The following is a 23,985-nucleotide window of genomic DNA, read 5'->3' on the forward strand; positions in this document are numbered from 1 at the left end:
AGCTTGAACTGAGCCAGACAAAGACTAAATCAGGGGTGTTACCGTCTTTGTGTGTCTCAGAGGTTGTAAGTTTTGAGAGGCCATGGGAAGTGGCTAGAGATATAAGCTGGGATGCAGTTGGGGAGGTGGAGCTGTTAAAGTCTCCCAGGATAAGGGTTGGCATTTCTGAGGACATGAAGTGTGGCAGCAAAGCAGAAAAGTGGTCAAGGAAGTGGGTGGGTAAGCCTGGGGGTTGGTATATGACTGCTACTCTGAGTGAGAGGTGATGAAACACCCTGATGGTATGATCCTTCAAAGTAGAATGGCATACAATGGGCCTGTATTTATTTATTTTTTTAAACTATTGTTGGTTTCAGCAAGGAGTGTAGGTTATCGTGGAATTAGCAATGATCGTACGGCGGAATATGCACATATTCCATGCTTTCTAATCTGGAGGTGGATAAGCCGTATGCTCACTATTATTTTTACAAGAACTAATTATTGTGAATACCCTGCGGCCTCCTTAGATGATCGTCATCCAATTGTGTAATTGTCTGGACCAGGGGTGGGCAATTAATTTTCCAGAGCGGCCACATGAAAGACCGTGATTGTTGTCAAAGGCCGAACCAATAGGCTGAAATTAATTCTGCTCAATATCAACATATTATAATTGCGTTATTGATAATTATATTATTAATTGTATCACTTAATATTGAACAGAATTAAGTATGCTGACATCCTCCTAAGTATCGTTTGAACCCAAGTACAGCCCCTTCTGTATAGCGTTTGAGCCCCCCAAAGCCACTTATATACTGTTAGAGCCCCCACACAGCCTCCCTATATAGAGGATGAGCCCCACACAGCCTCCCTTTATATACTGCATGAGCCCCACAGCCTCCCTATATACAGTGCCTTGCAAAAGTATTTGGCTCCCTGGAACTTTTCAACCTTTTCCCACGTATCATGCTTCAAACATAAAGATACCAAATGTAAATTTTTGGCGAAGAATCAACAAGTTGAACACCATTGTGAAGTTGAACGAAATTTATTGGTTATTTTAAATTTTTGTCGAAATTCCAAAACTGAAAAGTGGGGTGTGCAATATTATTCGGCCCCTTTAACTTAATACTTTGTTGCGCCACCTTTTGCTGCGATTACAGCTGCAAGTCGCTTGGGATATGTCTCTCTCAGTTTTGTACATCGAGAGACTGAATTTCTTGCCCATTCTTCCTTGGCAAACAGCTCAAGCTCAGTGAGGTTTGATGGAGATTGTTTGTGAACAGCAGTTTTCAGCTCTTTCCACAGATTCTCGATTGGATTCAGGTCTGGACTTTGACTTGGCCATTCTAACACCTGGATATGTTTATTTGTGAACCATTCCATTGTAGATTTTGCTTAATGTTTGGGATCATTGTCTTGTTGGAAGACAAATCTCCATCCCAGTCTCAGGTCTTTTGCAGACTCCAACAGGTTTTCTTCAAGAATGGGCCTGTATTTGGCTCCAACCATCTTCCCATCAATTTTAACCATCTTCCCTGTCCCTGCTGAAGAAAAGCAGACCCAAACCATGATGCTGCCACCACCATGTTTGACAGTGGGGATGGTGTGTTCAGGGTGATGAGCTGTGTTGCCTTTACGCCAAACATATCGTTCGGCATTGTTGCCAAAAAGTTCGATTTTGGTTTCATCTGACCAGAGCACCTTCTTCCACATGTTTGGTGTGTTTCCCAGGTGGCTTGTTGCAAGCTTTAAACAACACTTTTTATGGATATCTTTGAGAAATGGCTTTCTTCTTGCCACTCTTCCATAAAGGCCAGATTTGTGCAGTGTACGAATGATTGTTGTCCTATGGACAGACTGTCCCACCTCAGCTGTAGATCTCTGCAGTTCAACCAGAGTGATCATGGGCCTCTTGACTGCATCTCTGATCAGTCTTCTCTTTGTTTGAGATGAATGTTTAGAGGAACGTACGGGTCTTGATAGATTTGCAGTGGTATGATACTCCTTCCATTTCAATATGATCTCTTGCACAGTGCTCTTTGGGATGTTTAAAGTTTTGGAAATCATTTTGTATCCAAATCCAGCTTTAAACTTCTCCAGATCAGTATCACGTGCCTGCCTGTTGTTTTCCTTGGTCTTCATGATGCTCTCTGTGCTTCAAACAGAACCCTGAGACTATCACAGAGTAGGTTCATTTATATGGAGACTTGATTAAACACAGGTGGATTATATTTAGCATCATTAGGCATTTAGGACAACATTGGAACATTCAGAGATCCACAATGAACTTCTGGAGTGAGTTTTCTGCATTGAAAGTAAAGGGGCCGAATAATATTGCACGCCCCACTTTTCAGTTTTTGAATTTCCATAAAATTTTAAATAAACAAAACATTTCGTTCAAGTGTTCCACTTGTTGTTGATTCTTCACCAAAAATTTACATTTGGTGACTTTGTTTGAAGCATGATATGTGGGAAAAGGTTGAAAAGTTCCAGGGAGCCGAATACTTTTGCAAGGCACTGTACACTGTGTGCAGAATTATTAGACAAGTTGTATTTTGATCACATGATACTTTTTATACATGTTGTCCTACTCCAAGCTGTTCAGGCTTGAGAGCCAACTACCAATTAAGTAAATCATGTGATGTGCATCTCTGTAATGAGGAGGGGTGTTGTCTAATGAAATCAACACCCTATATAAGGTGTGCTTAATTATTAGGCAACTTCCTTTCCTTTGGCAAAATGGGTCAGAAGAGAGATTTGACAGGCTCTGAAAAGTCCAAAATTGTGAGATGTCTTGCAGAGGGATGCAGCAGTCTTACTGGAGTAACAAAAAGCACGAGGTGTGCGATACTCAGGGACATGGCCAAGGTAAGGAAGGCTGAAAAACGACCACCTTTGAACAAGAAACATAAGATAAAACGTCAAGACTGGGCCAAGAAATATCTTAAGACTGACTTTTTAAAGGTTTTATGGACTGATGAAATGAGAGTGACTCTTGATGGGCCAGATGGATGGGCCAGAGTCTGGATCAGTAAAGGGCAGAGAGCTCCACTCCGACTCAGATGCAAGGTGGAGGTGGGATACTGGTATGGGCTGGTATCATCAAAGATGAGCTTCACTACATCCTCAACCCGAAAAGGTCCCACAAGTTCAACTCCCAGACCTATTGCCAGTTTCTGGAAGACAACTTCTTCAAGCTGTGGTACAGGAAGAAGTCGGTATCGTTCAAGAAAAACATGATTTTCATGCAGGACAATGCTGCATCACATGCCTCCAACTATTCCACAGTGTGGCTGGCCAGTAAAGGTCTCAAAGAAGAAAAAATAATGACATGGCCCCCTTGTTCACCTGATCTGAACCCCATAGAGAACCTGTGGTCCCTCATAAAATGTGAGCTCTACAGGGAGGGAAAACAGTCCACCTCTCGGAACAGTGGGAGACTGTGGTGGCTGCTGCACGCAATGTTGATCGTAAACAGATCACACAACTGACAGAATCTATGAATGGAAGGCTGTTAATAATAATAATAATCTTTATTTATATAGCGCCAACATATTCTGCAGCGCTTTACAGTTTAACAGTTTCAAACACAAAAGTCATAAGTAACAACGTCAACAATACATTAAAGCAAAATAAGACGACCCTGCTCGTGAGAGCTTACAATCTACAATGAGGTGGGGGAGATGCAAAGTACAGGTGTGTATTTACAATGATGTATTTACAATCATGGTCCAGCCATCTTCAGGGGTTGGGGAATAGATGGGGATAGTGAATGGGCTACACACACACAAACATAACATAACTTTGATTAGTGAACGTGATAGGCCGCTCTGAACAAATGTGTTTTGAGCGAGCGCCTAAAACTATGCAAATTATGGATGGTCCTAATATCTTGGGGTAGAGCATTCCAGAGGATTGGTGCAGTACGGGAGAAGTTTTGGAGTCGGGAGTGGGAGGTACGGATTAGTGCAGAGGTTAATCGAAAGTCATTTGCAGAGCGCAGTGGTCTGTTAGGCTGATAGACCGAAATGAGGGAGGAGATGTAAGGGGGTGCCACACTGTGGAGAGCTTTGTGGGTGAGAACAAGTACTTTGAATTGTATCCTGTAATGAATGGGTAGCCAGTGTAACGACTTGTTACAGTGTAACGGCTGTTGAGTGTCATAAAGAAAGGTGGATATATTGGTCAATAATTTTTGAGGGTTTTGTTTTTGCATGTCAGAAATGTTTATTTCTAAATTTTGTGCAGTTATATTGGTTTACCTGGTGAAAATAAACAAGTGAGATGGGAATATATTTAGTTTTTATTAAGTTGCCTAATAATTCTGCACAGTAATAGTTACCTGCACAAACAGATATTCTCCTAAGATAGCCAAATCTAAAAAAAAACCACTCCAACTTCCAAAAATATTAAGCTTTGATGTTTGAGTCTTTTGGGTTGATTGAGACCATAGTTGTTTATCAATAATAAAAATAATCCTCTAAAATACAACTTGCCTAATAATTCTGCACACAGTGTACACTGCATGAGCCCCACACAGCCTTCCTATATATACTGTATAAGATAAGCCCCACACAGCCTCCCTATAAACTGCATGAGCCCTACACAGCCTCCCTCTATAGAGCATGAGCCCCACACAACCTCCCTTTAAATACTGCATGAGCCCTACAGCCTCCCTATATACTACATGAGCCCCACAGCCTCCCTATATACTACATAAGTCCCACACAGCCTCCTTATAAAGAGCATGAGCCCCACACAGCCTCCCTATACACTGCATGAGCCCTACACAGCCTCCCTATATAGAGTATGAGCCCCACACAACCTCCCTTTAAATACTGCATGAGCCCCACACAGCCTCCCTATATACTACATGAGCCCCACAGCCTCCCTATATACTACATGAGTCCCACACAGCCTCCCTATATACTACATGAGCCCCACAGCCTCCCTATATACTACATGAGCACCACACAGCCTCCCTATATACTACATGAGCACCACACAGCCTCCTTATAAAGAGCATGAGCCCCACACAGCCTCCCTATATATACTGCATGAGCCCCACACAGCCTCCCTATATACACTGCATGAGCGCCACACAGCCTCCCTTTACAGCTCTGGCAAAAATTAAAAGACCACTGCAAAATGTTCAGTTCGTCTGATTTTTTTCTTTATAGGTATAGTTTTGAGTAAAATGTAAATTTTTCATTTATTCTGTAAACTACTGACGACATGTCTCCGAATTTCCAAGCAATAACTTTTTTTTTTTAAAAGAAGTGGTCAAAATTAAAAAAAGAAAAAAATGTGCTTTTAGACCTCAAATAATGCAAAGAAAACATGTTCATAATCATTTAGAAACAACTATACTAATGTTTTAACTTGGGAATAGTTCAGAAATCAATATTTTGTGGAATAACCATGAATTTTAATCAGAGCTTTCAATCTTCTTGGCATGCTTCCCACCAGTCTTTTATACTGCTCCTGGCGCAAAAATTTAAGCAGTTCTTTGTTTGATGGCTAGTGACTATCCATCAACCTCTTGATTACATTCCAGAGGTTTTCAATGGGGTTCAGGTCTGGAGATTCGGCTGCCCATGACAGGGTTTTGATGTGGTGGTCTCTTAATTTTTGCCAGAGCTGTATATACTGCATGAGCCCCACACAGCCACCCCACATACTGCATGCGCCCCGCACAACCTCCCTGTATACTGCTTGAGCCCCACACAGCCTCCCCATATACTGCATGAGCCACACACAGCCTCCCCATATATTGCGTGAGCTTCACACAACCTCCCTGTATACTGTATGAGCCCCACACAGCCTCTCTATATGCTGCATGAGCCCCACACAGACTCCCTATATATACTGCATGAGCCCCACACAGCCTCCCTATATACTGCATGAGCGCCACACAGCCTCCCTATATACAGCGTGAGCCCCACACAGCCTCCCCATATACAGCGTGAGCCCCACACAGCCTCCCCATATACACAGCATGAGCCCCACACAGCCTCACTATATATGCCTCATGAGCCCCACACAGCCTCTATATATGTTGCCTGAGCCCCACACAGCCTCTCTATATATGCTGCATGAGCCCCACACAGCCTCTATATATGCTACATGAGCCCCACACAGCCTCTCTATATGTGGCATGAGCCCCACACAGCCTCCCTATATATATATATTCTGCATGAGCCCCACATAGCCTCCCTATATATACTGCATGAGCCCCACACCACCTCCCTATATACAGCGTGAGCCCCACACAGCCTCCCCATATACAGCGTGAGCCCCACACAGCCTCCCCATATACACTGCATGAGCCCCACACAGCATCTCCATATACTGCACAAGCCCCACACATCTTTCCAATGTGCCACATGAGGCCCCCATAATCTCCCAATGTGCCGCATGAGGCCCCCATAGCCTCCCCTTGTGCAGCATGATGCCCCCATAGCCTCCCCTTGTGCAGCACAACACCCCCATAGCCTCCCCATGTGCAGAACAGCGCCCCATAGCCTCCTCATGCGCACCATGTCACCCCCATAGCCTCCCCAAATGCAGCTCAACACCCCATAGCCTCCCCTTGTGCAGTATGACGCCCCTATAGCTTCCTCTTTTGCAGCACGATGCCCCTATAGCCTCCCCTTGTGCAGAACGACACCCTTATAGCCTCCCCTTCTGCAGAACGACACCCTTATAGCCTCCCCTTATGCAGAACGACACCCCTATAGCCTCCCCTTGTGTAGAATGACACCCCCCATAGCCTCCCCTAGTGCAGCACAACACCTCCATAGCCTCCTCATGTGCACCATGTCACTCCCATAGCATCCCCATGCCCACCTGAACATCCCATTCACATGAAAAAAATGAACATCACATACTCGCCTCGGTCCCATTCCCCGGCGTTCTGCTTGTCTCCCTTCCTCCGGTGTGCTGACTCTCCGCAGCACACAGCTGACGAGATTAAATTACGTCATAGCGTCAGCTGCTTCACACGCTGATTGGTGGAGGAAGTGGCTGGAGGCCCCTCCTCCACCAATGAAGTCAGCGCACATGGAGACAGCGAGCGGACGGGCAGGGTGCAGCCCATGGACCTCTGTTTTCCAGCCCCTCGGCTGTCTCGGTCCGTGGCCCGGTCTGAGACAGCCAAAGGGCCGCACTTTGCCCACATCTGGTCTGGACGATAGGGGCCTGCTGAGAGTCCTTCGATCCAAATATCACAGCGGGTGGTCTGCGTGACTCGCGGCTTGTGATCTCTGATTACTGGATGGCCAATCCAATCTGTTTGCCATGGAAATCCAACCTTCCCACTTTGTTGGTACATATGGTTTCCAAAAGCTGATGGCCGTCGCAGTCCCCCAGTCACCATTACTTCTCTAAGAAAGATGTGCCTGAACTACACCAGCATGTCGCAGACATCATCAATTAGGCTCATCAGAGAAGATTTCCTTACTCCAATCCTCTATGGTCCAATCCTTATGGTCTTTGGCAAACTTCAGCCTGGCTCTCCTTTGCTCCTCATTAATGAAAGGCTTTTTTTCTAGCTTTACATGACTTGAGTGCTGCCTCTAGGAGCCTGTTATGAACTGTTCTTACCTGCACTTCACCCCAGCTGCCATTTGCCATTCCTTTTGTAGGTCACTTGATGTCATCCTGCGGTTCCTAAGTGACATTCGAATAAGATGACGGTCATCCCGGTCAGTGGAAAGTTGTTTTTGCCCTCTGCCAATCTGTAGCTTCGTTGTCCCCAATATCTGCTGCTTGAACTTGTAATGGACTGGCGTCTTTTAAGGATGGAGGCAACATGATGTTCACTGTGTCCCTCTGCTAGTAAAGCCAGAATTGAGCCCTTCTTTTCCTCACTCAAGACTTTTCTTTTCAACTCCTTTGGCATGGTTAAAAGTTATTTTTTCAGTCCTATTACTTTGGGGATATTACTAGCACTTGTTTTGCCATCCAGCTTGTCCTATTGCAAGAGGATTTTGTGAACACCACAGCAGTGTTTTTTATTCTTTAATTCGTTAAATAAGATTTGGTTCAGGTGATTAACTAATCAGAAGCACATTAAGTACAATGAGGTGTACTCTGGGTGGAATTCAACTGACTCTGGAATGGAATGGCTGCCAGACATGTAGAGAAGCTGATTTTTATAAAACTGTGCACTGGTTTCTTAATTTTTGCCAGAGCTGTATATAGAAAATATTGGTATACAATCTTTATTGAAAAACAATTATTGCAAAAATACACAACAAAAAGTATGCCTCTAATGTGATTGATGCATATGGATAGGAACCCTATTAAACATTTGTAAGAAATATATCTAATATATAATTGCCTAGAATACTACTTCCTGCAATTTGTGCCAACTTCCGTGGCTTTGTCCGGAGCTAATGTCCGGAGCTAATGTCCGGAGATAAGTGACGTCAACAGTGTCCAGTGTCTGATTGGTTGCCGCCTGCTGCGAGCGACCAATCAGAAACGTGCCGTACTGTGACACACTCCGCCCGCCATTTTGGTGTGATTTTTGAATTTTTACCTCACAGCAAGTTTCTACTGCGTGGAGGCGGGCCCAGTGACGTTGCTCTTCAAGCTCCTGCCGAATTTCGTAAAAAAAAATGATAATACCATTTACCAAAACTATATATATTTAGTTGTGAAGTGGTTCAGTGACATTTTCACACCAATTTTGAACTTTTATTTGGTGTTTTCTCCATATACTGCCTCCCCTCATAAGCATGTTCATGGATCCTGTGTAACTGTACCTTAAATAACAAGAATTGTCAAGAGCTGGTGAGTGCAGCCATTTTTTGTTCTTTCTTACTATTATTTATTAATTGTATTATTCTTACATTTGAATAAATAAAGTATATATGGATTCTAGACTCCCGATTCTTTAGAATCGGGCTGCCATCTAGTATATTATAAATATATATATATATATATATATATATTACATATACTATATTATACTATATACTAATACTACATATACTATACTGTATATATTACATATATACATGTAATCAGTGCATTTCGATCAAAATAAATTATTGGAAAATGAAGTGCTGAACATGTACAGAAAAAATTGCACAAATATTAGATAAGAATAGCTTCCCAAGAAAAATAACAATTGATTCATGAGGATTATACAAAAGCATGCTTGTGCATGTAAAGGGAGTTCATAAGTAATCAATATTTCTATTGCAGTATATATAGATAGAACCATGATCAAAATTATAGGATCAAGAAACTATATCATGATTCAAAATTCATAGTAAAAACCTAGATCCATCCTAAATTCATCCATGTCATAAAATAACTCGGGCTAGTAATAATTAGAGACTATAGGTGTACCTAGTGCAGCACCAAACTAGAAAAATATAGAATCTATATCAGGCTTTACATGTGGGATAAATTGCTTGAGTGGAATGACTTACTCAACAAATGCAGGATCCGTACCTGTCCCTCAACCCCGACGCCTGTGTCAGTGATGAGGGTCACTGGACTTTTAAACGTGCTCTATGCCAAAGAGCTGCATACTATGCCTTGCGTGCACGGTCGGAGTAACTGGAAGTATGACGCAGTGCACTATGTCATCAGACCGCCCTCTGAAAATAGACTCTTCATCTTTGGTGGTTGGACTGGAAGCCCGCAGGCAGCCATGGTGACGGCCGCTGTGCATTCCAGCAGGACCAGGTTACCGGAGAGAAATCAAGTCTGAGAGCTGTGCCGAAAGACAAGTGCTCTCACTAGCCGTAACTCTGACCATAAGAAAATAGATAACGGGAAACAATGGAAAAACTATCTTGTATGTGGCCATAATGAAAAGAAGAAATAGCTTGTCTATATGGGTACCCAGAATGTGAACTATAATTAAAAACTGTTTGTGTTAATTGGAAATTGTGATGTTGGTAAGTAAATGTGAAAATTAAGGTGATGTTGGATGAAAAAAAGTAACTAATGAGATAGCTAATATTAACTATAAAGAGATATGTGCAGATATAAATTGAATACATTGAAGTGCATGGTGTTACAAGAATAATATCCTTCCCTAAGTAGGAGAAACAATGAAAAAAATCAATTTCAAAACTAGAAATCTCAGCACTCCAGATCCAATCAATAAAATTAGAAAATCAGAAAATCAGAATTGCAGAAAAATGAAAAAAAAAACCAACATATTAATATACTTGTCCATAGAGTTTGTTGAATGTCTCTTGTGTAATTTATTCATACAGTTGGTGGCCTAATGCGGAAGGGCAGAGAGCAATCCACTCTCCTCACAGGATCCATGACATCACTGACAAATAGAAACAGAATGGTAACTGCGGAAACATAAAGGACTAGTTAATATAAAATATAAACAATACACTCTATAAAAGCATATATACCTACCCTGTATCTAACTCCTAACCCTTTAAAAACACACTGACAAAATGATACAGCTACAATATCACATTATAAAAAGGCACTAAAACCCAAATTTTCATTAAGCCCATGAGGAGCTATGCTTCCCAACCTGTAGATACACTTTCCATCCATTTGAGAGTTTTAGCGAGATTTTACCCTCCGGATCCCAAGGTAACCATGACAATATCTTTGATTTTAAGAAGGCTTGAATCACTTTTATGATGTAGAAAAAAAAAGCTTTTAAATTAATATGCCTTGGAAATCACAATCATGCAGATCAAGAGTTGTTGACAGCTATCCATGCCGAGTTTGAGCAATGGCTGTCTACTCTCAACCTGGAACCAGCGAAGGCCATGTGTGATGACCATGCAAACCTTTGGCGGCCCTACACCGGGGCAATCTCACACACATGCCTTGCATGGCTCACATCCTCAAGAAGAGATTGAAAGTACAGCAATTCCACCGCCACTGTCCCAGCCTGGATGTGCTGCTGCAGAAAACACTGTCATTGGGAGCTCACTTCCACCATTCCACTTAAGTTGGTATAGAGATCCTTCCTTCCACTGGAGGAGATGGTGGTGGTCCCAGGGCAAAAGGAGTATGCGGAAGGTTTAACAATATCTTTAAGTTCAGGTCTGTTGTCTCACAGGCGGTTGCCATGGGAGGAAAAAATGGAGAAGGACAAGAAGGAAGAGGTGATGGATGCACAATAGGTAAGAGATGAAGAGGATACTGATTCCCTCTCTGCTGTCCATGGTTGTCAGGAGGGGATGGAGGAAGCAAGCTTGAGTGTTATCCCGTCACCAACACACTATGGACTTGTACCTCATGAAAGAAACCAACCCATGAGTGCCTTCTTGCAGCGCTATCTGCAAAATGATTGTTGCCTGAATTGTTAGGATTTGAAATAGTGCTGACTACCGGGTTGGCAGTCTGATCAATCCACGATATAAAAGTACATTTTGCCAGTTGCTTTTCCCCCTGGAAAGGGACGCACCCATGCTGCAGTATCAAAACATGCTTGAAGACAATCTTAACTGTGGTTTTCCCCAAGACAGCAGTGAGGCACACAGTGTGCATCGCAGTGATAGGCTTCCAACCCTGGGAACATTGAGTTATCTATGCAAAAACATTAGCAGCCTTGCAGCGCTGGAGTCCTTGGTTCCAACCCCAGCAAGGACACCAGCTGCAAGAGTTTATGTTCTCCCTGTGTTTGCGAGAGTTTCCTCCCAGTACTCATTTTTCTTCCCACACTCCAAAGACATACTGATAGGAAATTTAGATTGTGAGTCCCAATGGGGGCAGTGCCACTAATGTCTATAAAGTGATGTGGAATTATTGGTGCTCTATAAGTCATTTAAAAAATATAAATTGATGCCATTTTTTTGTGGTATCTGCCCAAAATTTGTGGAAATTTTTGCTCTCCAAGTTGGGTCTACTTCATTTGTGTTGCCTGAATTTGGCACAGCACTCAGAGCACCAGGCCTACACCTGTCACTCATCCACCAATTACAGATCAAACGTTAAGCAAGAAATACTGCTCCAAGCCCTGTCCAATGCTTAAATGGCATGGTTTAAGGACCACACTATTAGCACTAAGATTTATATTGTGAAATGTGGGTTCCTGGCTGGAGCACAATACCCGAACAATACCACAATATGGCGTGCTGCATCACATTTGTAACAGAAAAAATTGTTTTGTTTCATCTGCATGAGCTCTGCAGACAGCTTAATTTCACTGCCACTAAATGACAAGGTGGGATGGAGTGCTGAATCACGTTAGCAACATAAATTATATTTTCTTTAATCTGCATGAGCTATGCAGACAGCTGAATTTCACCACCACTAAATTAAATGACAAGGTGGGATATGGTGTAATGAACCATGTTAGCAATAACAAAAAAAAATTTTTTTACTGTGAAATAGCTCTACACACAGAACAATTTCACCACCACAAAATGACAAGGTGGGATATGGCGGGCCTCATCACAATTAGCAACAGAATTTTTTTTAATGTGCATGAGCTCTGCAGACAGCTTAGTTTCACCATCACAAAATGACAAGGTGGGATATGGTGTGCTGAATCACGTTAGCAACAGAAATTATTTTTTTAATCTGCATGAGCTATGCAGACAGCTGAATTGACAAGGTATGGCATGCTGAATCACGCTAGCAACAGTCCCCTGCCCCCCAATTTTTTTTTACTGTACAACAGCTCTACACACAACAATTTCACCGCCACAAAATTACAACGTGGGATATGGCAGGCTGTAGCACATTTAACAACATAATTTTCTGTAATGTACATGAGGTCTGCAGACAGCTTAATTTCACCGCCACAAAATGACAATGTGGAATATGGTTAACTATCAGGTTTAGCAACAAATTTTTTTTTAATCTGCATGCGCTATTCAGACAGTTGAATTTCACAGCCGATAAACGACAAGGTGACCTGCCTTGCTGTATCACATTTAGCAACTGAAAAAATAAGATTTAGAAAGGTCTACTCGTGCATGGAGCACAATAGAAGCAGTGCACAACACACTTCTATGAAATTTGCCCTGCTGCCTTTGTCTGTGGACCTCAGTAATAGCAGAACAAAATTGAAAGGTCGATTTCACAGCCACACAGGACATTAGCTATCTAAACCACCTAGCTAAGTAGCTAAAATCCATCAGCACCCAGGCCTAGCGGTGCTGGGAGAGGGACAAGTGATTTCTGCAGCCAATTACACAAGCCAAACAAAAAAAGTTTACAAGCACGCCGCTCCTCTGGGCTCTCCCCACCCCTTCCCTTCATCAAACACCAACACTATCCTAGCCAAAGTGCTCAAAATACTTTAATGGCAGCGCAAATATTTTCCCACTCTTTTTACAGAATAGTACAGATTTTTCCTGATTTTATAAAAATTTGCTCTGGTTTCCGACCATAAATCTAAATGTGCCATATTCGTGACAATTTTATGTTTGGCGATCGGTTTTCTATCATATCAGCTAATTTCTAGTTACCACCTGCAGTTATATTGTGTTGTTTGAGTGTTCCCTTTGTTATTTGTTTATAATTAGCAGCAGGAAGGCTACACTACGTCACAGCACAGAAACTGAACTCTCGTCATGCAGGCCTGACCAAAACACTGTATGTCAATTGCATGGAAGCTTTTGGAACTGTTTACTGAAGTTCTGCAAAAGGTACAAACTGATCATTACATTGTCTATGGCCGGATCACACATGTGAGAAACATGGCCGGGTCTTGCATGTTCATACTTGGCACAGCCGCTGGCACTCGGGAGCAGACCGTGCGGCTGCATGTATTGCTATGCGGCCGCACGCTCCACTCCTGAGTGCCAGCTGCAGTGCCGGGTATTAACATGCGAGACACGGCTCTGTTTCTCGCAAGTGTGATCCCAGCCTAATGCTGATTATTCTCTGCTGCACCATTCCTGCTCCAACTCCTCTGGGAGCCAGCCCTAGTTGAGAAGGGGTTAATCATCTGGCAATGTCCATCACCACCAAATTCCCAGGAACACTTACCAGTGCCTGGCCACACCAGGCCGAACATCCCAACTGGCGTTACAAACCTTTTTTATTAGTATTATTATTAACCCCCACAATTGACAAAGACTGGCGCGCCCCCTGTTGGACTGGTCCAGCACTCGGAACCGCCTTGACCCAGTACCGTTACCACAGCGGCCCAGCTGGGGCGGAACAGCATTTAGAGACAAAACATGCAGGGTCAAAAACGAGATAAAAGTGCATTGAAGAAACACTAGTGACCTAGTTTATTTACAGTGCCTTGCGAAAGTATTCGGCCCACTGGAACTTTTCAACCTTTTCCCACATATCATGCTTCAAACATAAAGATACCAAATGTAAATTTTTGGTGAAGAATCAACAAGTGGAACACAATTGTGAAGTTGAACTAAATTTATTGGTTATTTTAAATTTTTGTGGAAATTCCAAAACTGAAAAGTGGGGCATGCAATATTATTCGGCCCCTTTATTTTCAGTGCAGCAAACTCACTCCAGAAGTTCATTGTGGATCTCTGAATGATCCAATGTTGTCCTAAATGTCTAATGAATATAAATATAATCCACCTGTGTGTAATCAAGTCTCCGTATAAATGCACCTGCTCTGTGATAGTCTCAGGGTTCTGTTTGAGGCACAGAGAGCATCATAAAGACCAAGGAACACAACAAGCAGGTCCGTGATACTGTTGTGGAGAAGTTTAAAGCCAGATTTGGATACAAAATTATTTCCAAAACTTTAAACATCCCAAGGAGCACTGTGCAAGCGATCATATTGAAATAGAAGGAGTATCATACCACTGCTAATCTACCAAGACCTGGCCGTCCCTCTAAACTTTCATCTTAAACAAGGAGAAGACTGATCAGAGATGCAGTCAAGAGGCCCATGATCATTCTGGATAAAATGCAGAGATCTACAGCTGACGTGGGACAGTCTGTCCATAGGATAACAATCAGTCGTACACTGCACAAATCTGGCCTTTATGGAAGGCTGCCGTCACACTAGCAGTATTTGGTCAGTATTTTACATCAGTATTATTCAGCCAAAACCAGGAGTGGAACAATTAGAGGGAAAGTATAATAGAAATATATGCACCACTTCTGCATTTATCACCACTCCTGGTTTTGGCTGAGGAATACTGATGTAAAATACTGACCAAATACTGCTAGTGTGACGGCAGCCGAAGAGGGGCAAGAAGAAAGCCGTTTCTCAAAGCTATCCATAAAAAGTGTTGTTTAAAGTTTGCAACAAGTCACCTGGGAGACACACCAAACACGGAAGAAGGTGCTCTGGTCAGATGAAACCAAAATCGAACTTTTTTGCCACAATGCCGAACGATATGTGTGGCGTAAAGGCAACACAGCTCATCACCCTGAAAACACCATCACCACTGTCAAACGTGGTGGCAGCATCATGGTTTGGGCCTGCTTTTCTTCAGCAAGGACAGGGACGATGGTTAAAATTGATGGGAAGATGGATGGAGTCAAATACAGGACTATTCTTGAAGAAAACTTGTTGGAGTCTGCAAAAGACCTGAGACTGGGACGGAGATTTGTCTTCTAACAAGACAATGATCCCAAACATAAAGCAAAATCTACAATGGAATGGCTCACAAATAAACATATCCAGGTGTTAGAATGGCCAAGTCAAAGTCCAGACCTCAATCCAATTGAGAATCTCTCGATGTACAAAACTGATAGAGACATACCCCAAGCGACTTGCAGCTGTAAGAGCAGCAAAAGGTGGTGCAACAAAGTATTAAGTTAAAGGGGCCAAATAATATTGCGTGCCCCACTTTTCAGTTTTGGAGTTTCCACAAAAATTTAAAATAACCAATACATTTCGTTCAACTTCACAACTGTGTTCCACTTGTTGTTGATTCTTCACCAAAAATTTACATTTGTTATCTTTATGTTTGAAGCATAATATGTGGGAAAAGGTTGAAAAGCTCCAGTGGGCCGAATACTTTCGCAAGGCACTGTAATAGATGAAGAAATAGATCAGAAAATCTGCAATATCAAATTCCACAAAAGCTCTTGGTGCGTCCGTTCTTTACCTGTTTCACTGAAGTGGAGACTTCTTCTTCCGGCCACTGTCCTCTATGAGGGTCCTGGTCACTGGTGAGGAGTTGTGATGGAATAGATAGATAAATGTGTGCTGCTCATTGTAAGAGCGCATTCTGGAATATGATAACAGCAAAGATGGAAACCTACTTAAACTATCAGGTTTCTTTTCACAAATGAATAGTACAAGCAAAGATAAGAGATTTTGTAATATATCAGCGAAATCCGCTTTTATTTACCATCCTGGTACTGATTATGAGTCTACAATTCACAGGTAAAGTCTGTCTTCAGTCCAGAAATATTGTATAATTGCAGAGGGAGGAGATAAGGACGCTGCTCATATATGACTGTGGATGGAAGGAGGAGAAGATGGAGGAGCTGGAGGCAGAAGGAGCTAGGCTGCTGCAAGGTCACCTGAAAGCGGAGAAAGAGGCTCTGCTGTTAGATATCACCTCTGCTCCCATGGTCAGTCAAGAAGCGGAGGGCAATGTCACCATCCGTATATATGTGCACTTCACAACTGATTGAAAGAGACTAAAATTAAACGCATAAGTCCAGGAAGAGACCAGAAATCGCTTCATCCATAAAAGAGGGTTTTATTTCAATAAAGATAAAATCAAGAACAGTTCACACAGCATGTCAATTCGACATGAGTAAACAATCGCAGCAAGCAATTGTCAGCAAGGCCTGGCCCACACGCACCAATACAAGTCTATGGGTGTATGTGAAACATCGGACTGCGGGAAGACGTCGATATATGCTGAAAGAGGCAAGGGATTACATGGAGAAATTACTTTATTCGTCTCCTCTGCACCTGTGCTGTGATTCTCTCATGGGAGAAAATCGGAGCACAGTAGTATGACAATCAGCTCACACTCGCAGCAGAGTTGGAGCCGAGTGTCATTAGCATATCGCATCAGATGCCATACACCAGTGTGTCACTTGGTTAATATACATAATCTAAAGACATTTGCTCAGACATGGAGATTGTGGATTTAAAAAAAATGTAGTGAATGGTAGATCACTAATATTGGGAGTTAGGAGGAAGAAATCTTGGGTATTTTATGGTGAGGGGCAATGTAGGGGGTTGCACTACTCTTGTCTATGTAGTAAATACACTGCTCAAAAAAATAAAGGGAACACTAAAATCCCACATCCTAGATATCACTGAATGAAATATTCTAGTTGTAAATCTTTATTCATTACATAGTGGAATATGTTGAGAAAACCTAAAAATCATCAACGTAAATCACAACTAATATCCCACGGAGGTCTGGAGTTGGAATGATGCTCAAAATCAAAGTGGAAAGTGAAGTTACAGGCTGATGCAACTTCAGTGGAAATGCCTCAAGGCAAGGAAATGATACTCAGTAGTATGTGTGGCCTCCACATGCCTGTATGATTTCCCTACAACGCCTGGGCATGCTCTTGATGAGGTGCCGGATGGTCTTCTGAGGGATCTCCTCCCAGACCTGGACTAAAGCATCTGCCAACTCCTGGACAGTCTGTGGTGCAACGTGACGTTGCTGGATGGTGTGAGACATAATGTCCCAGATGTGTTCAATCGGATTCAGGTCTGGAGAATGGGCGGGCCAGTCCATAGCTTCAATATTTTCATGTTGCAGGAACTGCTGACACACTCCAGCCACATGAGGTCTGGCATTGTCCTGCAGTAGGAGGAGCCCAGGGCCAACCACACCGGCATATGGTCTCACAAGGGGTCTGACGATCTCATTTCGGTACCTAATGGCAGTCAGGCTACCTCTGGCGAGCACATGGAGGACTGTGCGGCCCTCCAAAGAAATGCCACCCCACACCATTACTGACCCACTGCCAAACCGGTCATGCTGAAGGATGTTGCAGGTAGCAGATCACTCTCCACGGCATCTCCAGACTCTCACGTCTGTCACATGTGCTCAGTGTGAACCTGCTTTCATCTGTGAAGAGCACAGGGCGCCAGTGGCAAATTTGCCTATCCTGGTGTTCTGTGGCAAATGCTAATCGTTCTGCACAGTGTTGGGCTGTGTGCACAACATCCATCTGTGGACGTCATGCACTCATACCATCCTCATGGATTCGGTTTCTAACCATTTGTGCAGACACATGCACATTTGTGGCCTGCTGGAGGTCATTTTGCAGGGCTCTGGCAGTGCTCTTCTTGTTCCTCCCTGCACAAAAGCTGAGGTAGCGGTCCTGTTGCTGGGTTGTTGCCCTCCTACGGCCTCTCCACATCTCCTGGTGTACTGGCCTATCTCCTGGTAGCGCCTCCAGCCTCTGGACACTACACGGACAGACACAGCAAACCTTCCTGCCACAGCTCGCATTGATGTGCCATCCTGGATGAGCTGCACTACCTGAGCCACTTGTGTGGGTTGTAGAGTCCATCTCATGCTACCACGAGTGTGAAAGCACAACCAACATTCAAAAGTGACCAAAACATCAGCCAGAAAGTATTGGTACTGAGATGTGGTCTGTGGTCCCCACCTGCAGAACCACTCCTTTATTGTGTCTTCATAATTGCCAATAATTTCCATCTGATGTCTATTCCATTTGCACAACAGCATGTGAAATTGATTGTCAAGCATGTGAAATTGATTGTCAAGCAGTGTTTCACAGAAGTTTGATTTACTTGGAGTTATATTCTGTTGTTTATGTGTTCCCTTTATTTTTTTAAGCAGTGTATATATAACAATCTAAAATATTTAATTCTAGTTCTAGTGTTATATTGCTTTTTATATAAGAGACGTTTATTATTAAAAGCATACATTTTTATTCTAATTTGCTATTCTTTCTTTTTTACTTTTTTGCTGTTACTTTGTCTTCGTTATGTGTTGTCTTTTACAGTTTGTAAAAGTATATGGCTTCTCATCGTTTTTTGATGGACAACTGAAGGTAATTTCTATTTAAAACGTTTCCCACATTCTAAACATGAATATGGCTTCTACCTGTGTGAAGTTTCTGATGTTTAACAAGACTTGCATGAACTGCAAAACATTTCCCACATACTGAACATGAAAAAGGTTTCTGCCCGGTGTGAATTCTCTGATGAACAACTAAATGTGAATTTTGATTAAAACATTTTCCACATTCTGAACATGAATATGGCTTCTCCCCTGTGTGAGTTCTCTGATGTATAACAAGATTTGATTTTTTTGCAAAACCTTTGCCACATTCTGAGCATGAAAAAGGTTTCTGCCCTGTGTGAGTTCTTTGATGGACAACTAAATCGGATTTCTGATTAAAACATTTCCCACATTCTGAACATGAAAAAGGCTTCTCTCCGGTGTGAGTTCTATGATGTTTAACAAGATTTGATGTTTGTGCATAACATTTCCCACATTCTGGACATGAATATGGCTTCTCCCCTGTGTGAACTCTCTCATGTCTAACAAGCTCTGATTTGTGGTTAAAATATTTCCCACACTCTGCACAAGAAAATCTTTTCTCTTTTGCGTGAATTTTTTTAAGCGTAACAAAAGTTGTTTTGAGGAAACAATATTTTCTATATTTTACACTTGATAATGGCTTCTTTGCTGTAAGAGCGGTCCGATTTTTAATACCTCTTTTGTGATTTTTATTCTTCTTAATAATCTGTGATAAATCAGAAGTGTGGACCAGTTTAAAAGGACTAGATGATAGATCTTTGCTGTGAAGGGATGATAGTATATCTGGAGTAATGTCGTTCACTTCAGTCATATCTTGTGTGACCGCAAGGTCATCGGATTTAAAAATTGCAGATGTCACTAGTCCCTCTGATCTCCTGCTACAGTCATCTGCCAAGAATAAAGAATATTGTTTATTAAAAGATCCTTAAAAAATGCATTTTTATAGCATTTCTAAAATATACATTGAAATTGCACTTTATGTAGACAAAACCAGTTGAAAACCAAACATTAGACATCAGAGCATGAACGAATAGAGCATGATGTTTGACACCATTTGTTCTTTCTGCCTCCCAAATACTGGAATAATACACAACTAAAAAATGTAGACAATAAAAACTTATCCAATCCAAAAATAAGTCTTGGAAAATTGCAACACAAATTTTTTTTTTTTAACTCCGAATCTTTTTTCATCATTTAAAAAACGGAATATTCCCCAATTTGTATCTACATATTAGTAATTATTGATTATAAAAATTATTTTATTTTACGAAATGAAATCTACTGCTTTAACAGTTTTTTATTTATTCATTGTTTTCTTCAGTCACTGGGGGCTGCCATTTTATTTGCTTGTGTGTAAGTGTCTGAGCACGACACTTACCTCTAATACAGCAGCCCCTGTACATAGGAGTCTGCAGTGGCTCTCCGATATTGTTGCTGCCTCCAGCTGTGACCTAGGTACCCCCAGTGGGAGGAGTTTGATGCTATTTATTTGGAGCCTGTAGTTGTGCAGCCAGGCTAGAGGCTACAAATGAATCTGTGCAGTGAAGGAGGGTTAATGAGAGACTGTGTGGAGATGGGGATAATGATGATGAGGGGTTGTGCGGAGAAGGGGGTGATGACGATGAAACGCTGTGTGGAAAAGGAGTGGGATAATGATGAAGGACTGTGCAGAAAAGGGGGTATGATGATGAAGGACTGTGCGGAGAATAGGGGTGATGATGATGAGTGGGTGACCAGAGAAGAGGGGTCATGATGATGAGGGTCTGAGTGGAGAAGGGTATCTAATGCCATCATGCGTGATACCCCAGAGTAGTATATCTAATCACATTACACTGCTGTGCCCATGTGGACATGGCCACATCATGTCCTATCCTGCTCCCACCTTCTAACACTTTCTCTGCTACTCCTCATTGCTGGTTACGTATCTCCAAATTCTGGCCCTCCTCAACACATCCCCACACTAATTTCTAACACCCTGCCACGATCCTCTACACCATTTCCCAATCATGATAACCTCATACCCATTCATCTAGCCCCCACTCCCCCGGTCCCCCTACCTGGAGCACTATGGAATGCACGTTCCATCTGCAACAAACTGTCTTTTATCCATGACTTCTTCATAACAAACTCTACTTCCTTGGCATCACTGAAACCTGGCTCACCCCCTCTGACTCAGCCTCTCCAGCTGCTCTTTACTATGGCGGATTACACCTCTTTCACACACCTCGCCCCACCTGATACCTGCTCCTTTACCCCAATTCCGCTACCACCCTCCACTACTCTTTCCTCGTTTGAGGTGCATTCCGTCCGCATCTATTCCCCCTCATCTACCGCCCCCCAGAACTAGCCATCCCCACCTTCCGCGACCACTTCACCACCCGGCTACTTCACTTCCTCTCCGCTGACATCCCCACTATCCCCACTGTGTGACTTAAATATCCCCATTGACACTTCCACCTCAGCTGCCTCTAAACTTTTGTTGCTCACTGCCTCCTTCAGCCTCACTCAATGGTCCTCTGCGGCCACTCACAAAGAAAGTCACACGCTGGACCCTATCTGATCCCGTTAATGTTCCCTTGCTAATCTCACTAACTCACCCCTCCCCCTGTCTGACCACAACCTGCTGACATTCTCTTCCCCCTCCTCTCCTAGTGCACAACCCCCACTCCACAAACTCACTCACCCTTGCAGAAATCTCAAACACCTCAATTTCAATCACTCTCTGAGTCCATTCTTCCTCTTAGACCGGGATCAGACATGCGAGAAACACGGCTGAGTCTTGCATGTTAATTCCCGGCCCTGCCACCACCACTCAGGAGCAGAGCGTGCGGCTCCATGTGTTGCTATGCGGCTGCATGCTCCGCTCCGAAGTGCAGGCGGCAGGACCGGGTATTAACATGCCAGACTCAGCTGTGTTTCTCGCATGTCTGATCCCGGCCTTACAGACATAGCTTCCCTTTATGACACAGATGCTGCTGCCCCTTTTATAACACCACAATAACAGCAATACTCGATTTGGCCGCCCCCTCATGCATAGCCAAACTCGTACAATCAACAGGCAGCCCTGGCTGACCAGCCTGACCAAAGAACTGAGATGGGCTTCCAGGGTCGAGATGGAAGCTATCCCGCTCTGCCGACTACTTCATTGCATACAAGCAGTCCCTTGCCAGCTTCAAGTCCACGCTCACTGCCGCAAAATAAACTTACTTCTCATCTTTCATATCCTCCCTGTCTCACAACCTTAAACAGCTTTTCAACACTTTCACTTCTCTACTCTGTCCGCCAACACCTCCTCCCTCTCCTCTCATTTCTGCTGAAGACTTTGCCTCTTTCTTTAAACAGAAGATCGATATGATCAGAGAAAGCTTTGGCCCGTAGCGCCCAATGTCACTCTTACCTGCTCAACCCTGTTCCTCCAAAACCAGCTTCTTCACCATGACAGAAGATCAGCTCTCCACCCTTCTGTCAAGATCACATCTCACCACTTGCACGCTTGACCCGCTCTTGCCCCACCTCATCCCTAACCTCGCCACAGGCCTCCTGAAGAAGCGGTGTGAAACGCGCGTCGGGGCAGAGGGACGCCGAGGTTTATCCCCATGTGGCTGACTATAAGGCATATTTTTTACAATACGGATATTCTTGCTTGTTAATGACGATGCATGGCCTACCGGAAAATCTGGAGGATTAGCGTATAGCTACCCTAATGTTTATAGCCAGGCAGGCTTGTGCACCTTTTAGCTAATTTGCTGTATATTTTGGCATTATATCCCTGTGATACCTGACATGTATTTATTGTGCTAGTGAGTCCATTGTTTTGGGATCACCTATGGCAGAGATGTCCCTTCTTTTGTGGTTCCAGTACCCTTGTCTGTCATTACTATATGTTGTTTTTTAAGATTACTTCAATAAATATGATTTTATATTGTACCATGGTGAGGTCAGTTTTTATCTTATGGTCACACCTTCAGTGATATAGTTAATTGTTTATGGTACAGTGTTTCCCATCTTTGTGGGACATTTGTGAAATAATATAGAGCAAATTTTGTGAATATACGCTATAAAAAAAATGTATAATAATAATAATAAAGTGAAAAGAGCAGTGTCTCACATTACACAGCAGCTCCCCTGGAAATAAAGTGAGTGATGTCATATATTACTCCTCTGCTCCCATAAAAGTGGACAAAGAGGGATCACCTGTTACACCACTGCTCCTTTATAGAGTTGAGCAAATTTGTTCAGATTCGATTCCAAATACAATTGGCAGCGAATATTGTTTTTGCAATATTCGTCAAACACAGCCTAATGTAATTAGAATCAATGGGAGCAAAAATTACTGCGTATGTTCGGAACTGATCAAGAAACATACATTTGGCATAAATAGGGTACCAATATGGCAAATTCAGATTTGGCGACCGAATCTGAACAAATTCGCTCAACTCCCATAGAAATGTGTGACCCTACTCTGTCCACTTCTGTGGGAGAAGTGGTGTAATGTGAAACCCGCTCCAGGGGCAGAGCAAAGTACGCCTGCGCCGGAGCCGTGGCTGAAGATCAGAAGAGGACGTCTTGTAATGAAGATGGGAGGCGCCGCAGCGGACCAGAGACGCCCATCTGACCTCACCAGCAGCGGGACCGCCCCTGGGTGAGTATAATATAACGTCTTTTTCTCCTTTTTCAGGTAACATCGGGGGCTTATCTACAGCATTACAGAATGCTGCAGATAAGCCCCTGATGCCGGTGGGCTTACCTCACCCACGATTTTTGGGGTGACAGGTTCCCTTTAAGAAGAAGATCAAAAAAAGCACACAAATCTCCAAGGGTCCCAAACTTTTGCATCAGCCCATTTTCCTTTTTGTAATTTTAAAAATGTAAAAAACAACATTTTTTGGCCTAAAATACAAAGTGTCATCTTTAACTTTAGCTCTTTTTATACATCATTTCGTCTTCAGCTTGCTTAACTATTCACGATAACAGTAATTTTGACCAGGGGTGACCAAACTTTTACATGCTACTGTATGTAATAAAAAGAGTACAAATAAAAATTTACTTTTAATGACTAGATAAAATCGTATATATTAAATATTCTAAATGTCCCAAGTGTAATTCGGAGACGGCA

At 42.8% G+C, this 23,985-nt stretch overlaps 1 protein-coding gene across 1 annotated transcript in view; it reads right to left on the minus strand.

Annotated features, from left to right (window-relative positions):
- Positions 1-16,560: 16,560 nt before the first annotated feature.
- LOC138666587 (uncharacterized) overlaps positions 16,561-23,985 on the minus strand; it is a 173,551-nt gene continuing 166,126 nt past the window's right edge. Inside the window, exon 26 of the mRNA XM_069754788.1 lies at positions 16,561-19,423. Coding sequence (XP_069610889.1) covers positions 18,907-19,423 — 517 coding nt within the window. The 3' untranslated portion in view covers positions 16,561-18,906. The remainder of the gene's footprint in view (positions 19,424-23,985) is intronic.

The sequence above is a fragment of the Ranitomeya imitator genome, chromosome 2, assembly GCF_032444005.1.
Source record: "Ranitomeya imitator isolate aRanImi1 chromosome 2, aRanImi1.pri, whole genome shotgun sequence".
Taxonomy (NCBI): domain Eukaryota; kingdom Metazoa; phylum Chordata; class Amphibia; order Anura; family Dendrobatidae; genus Ranitomeya; species Ranitomeya imitator.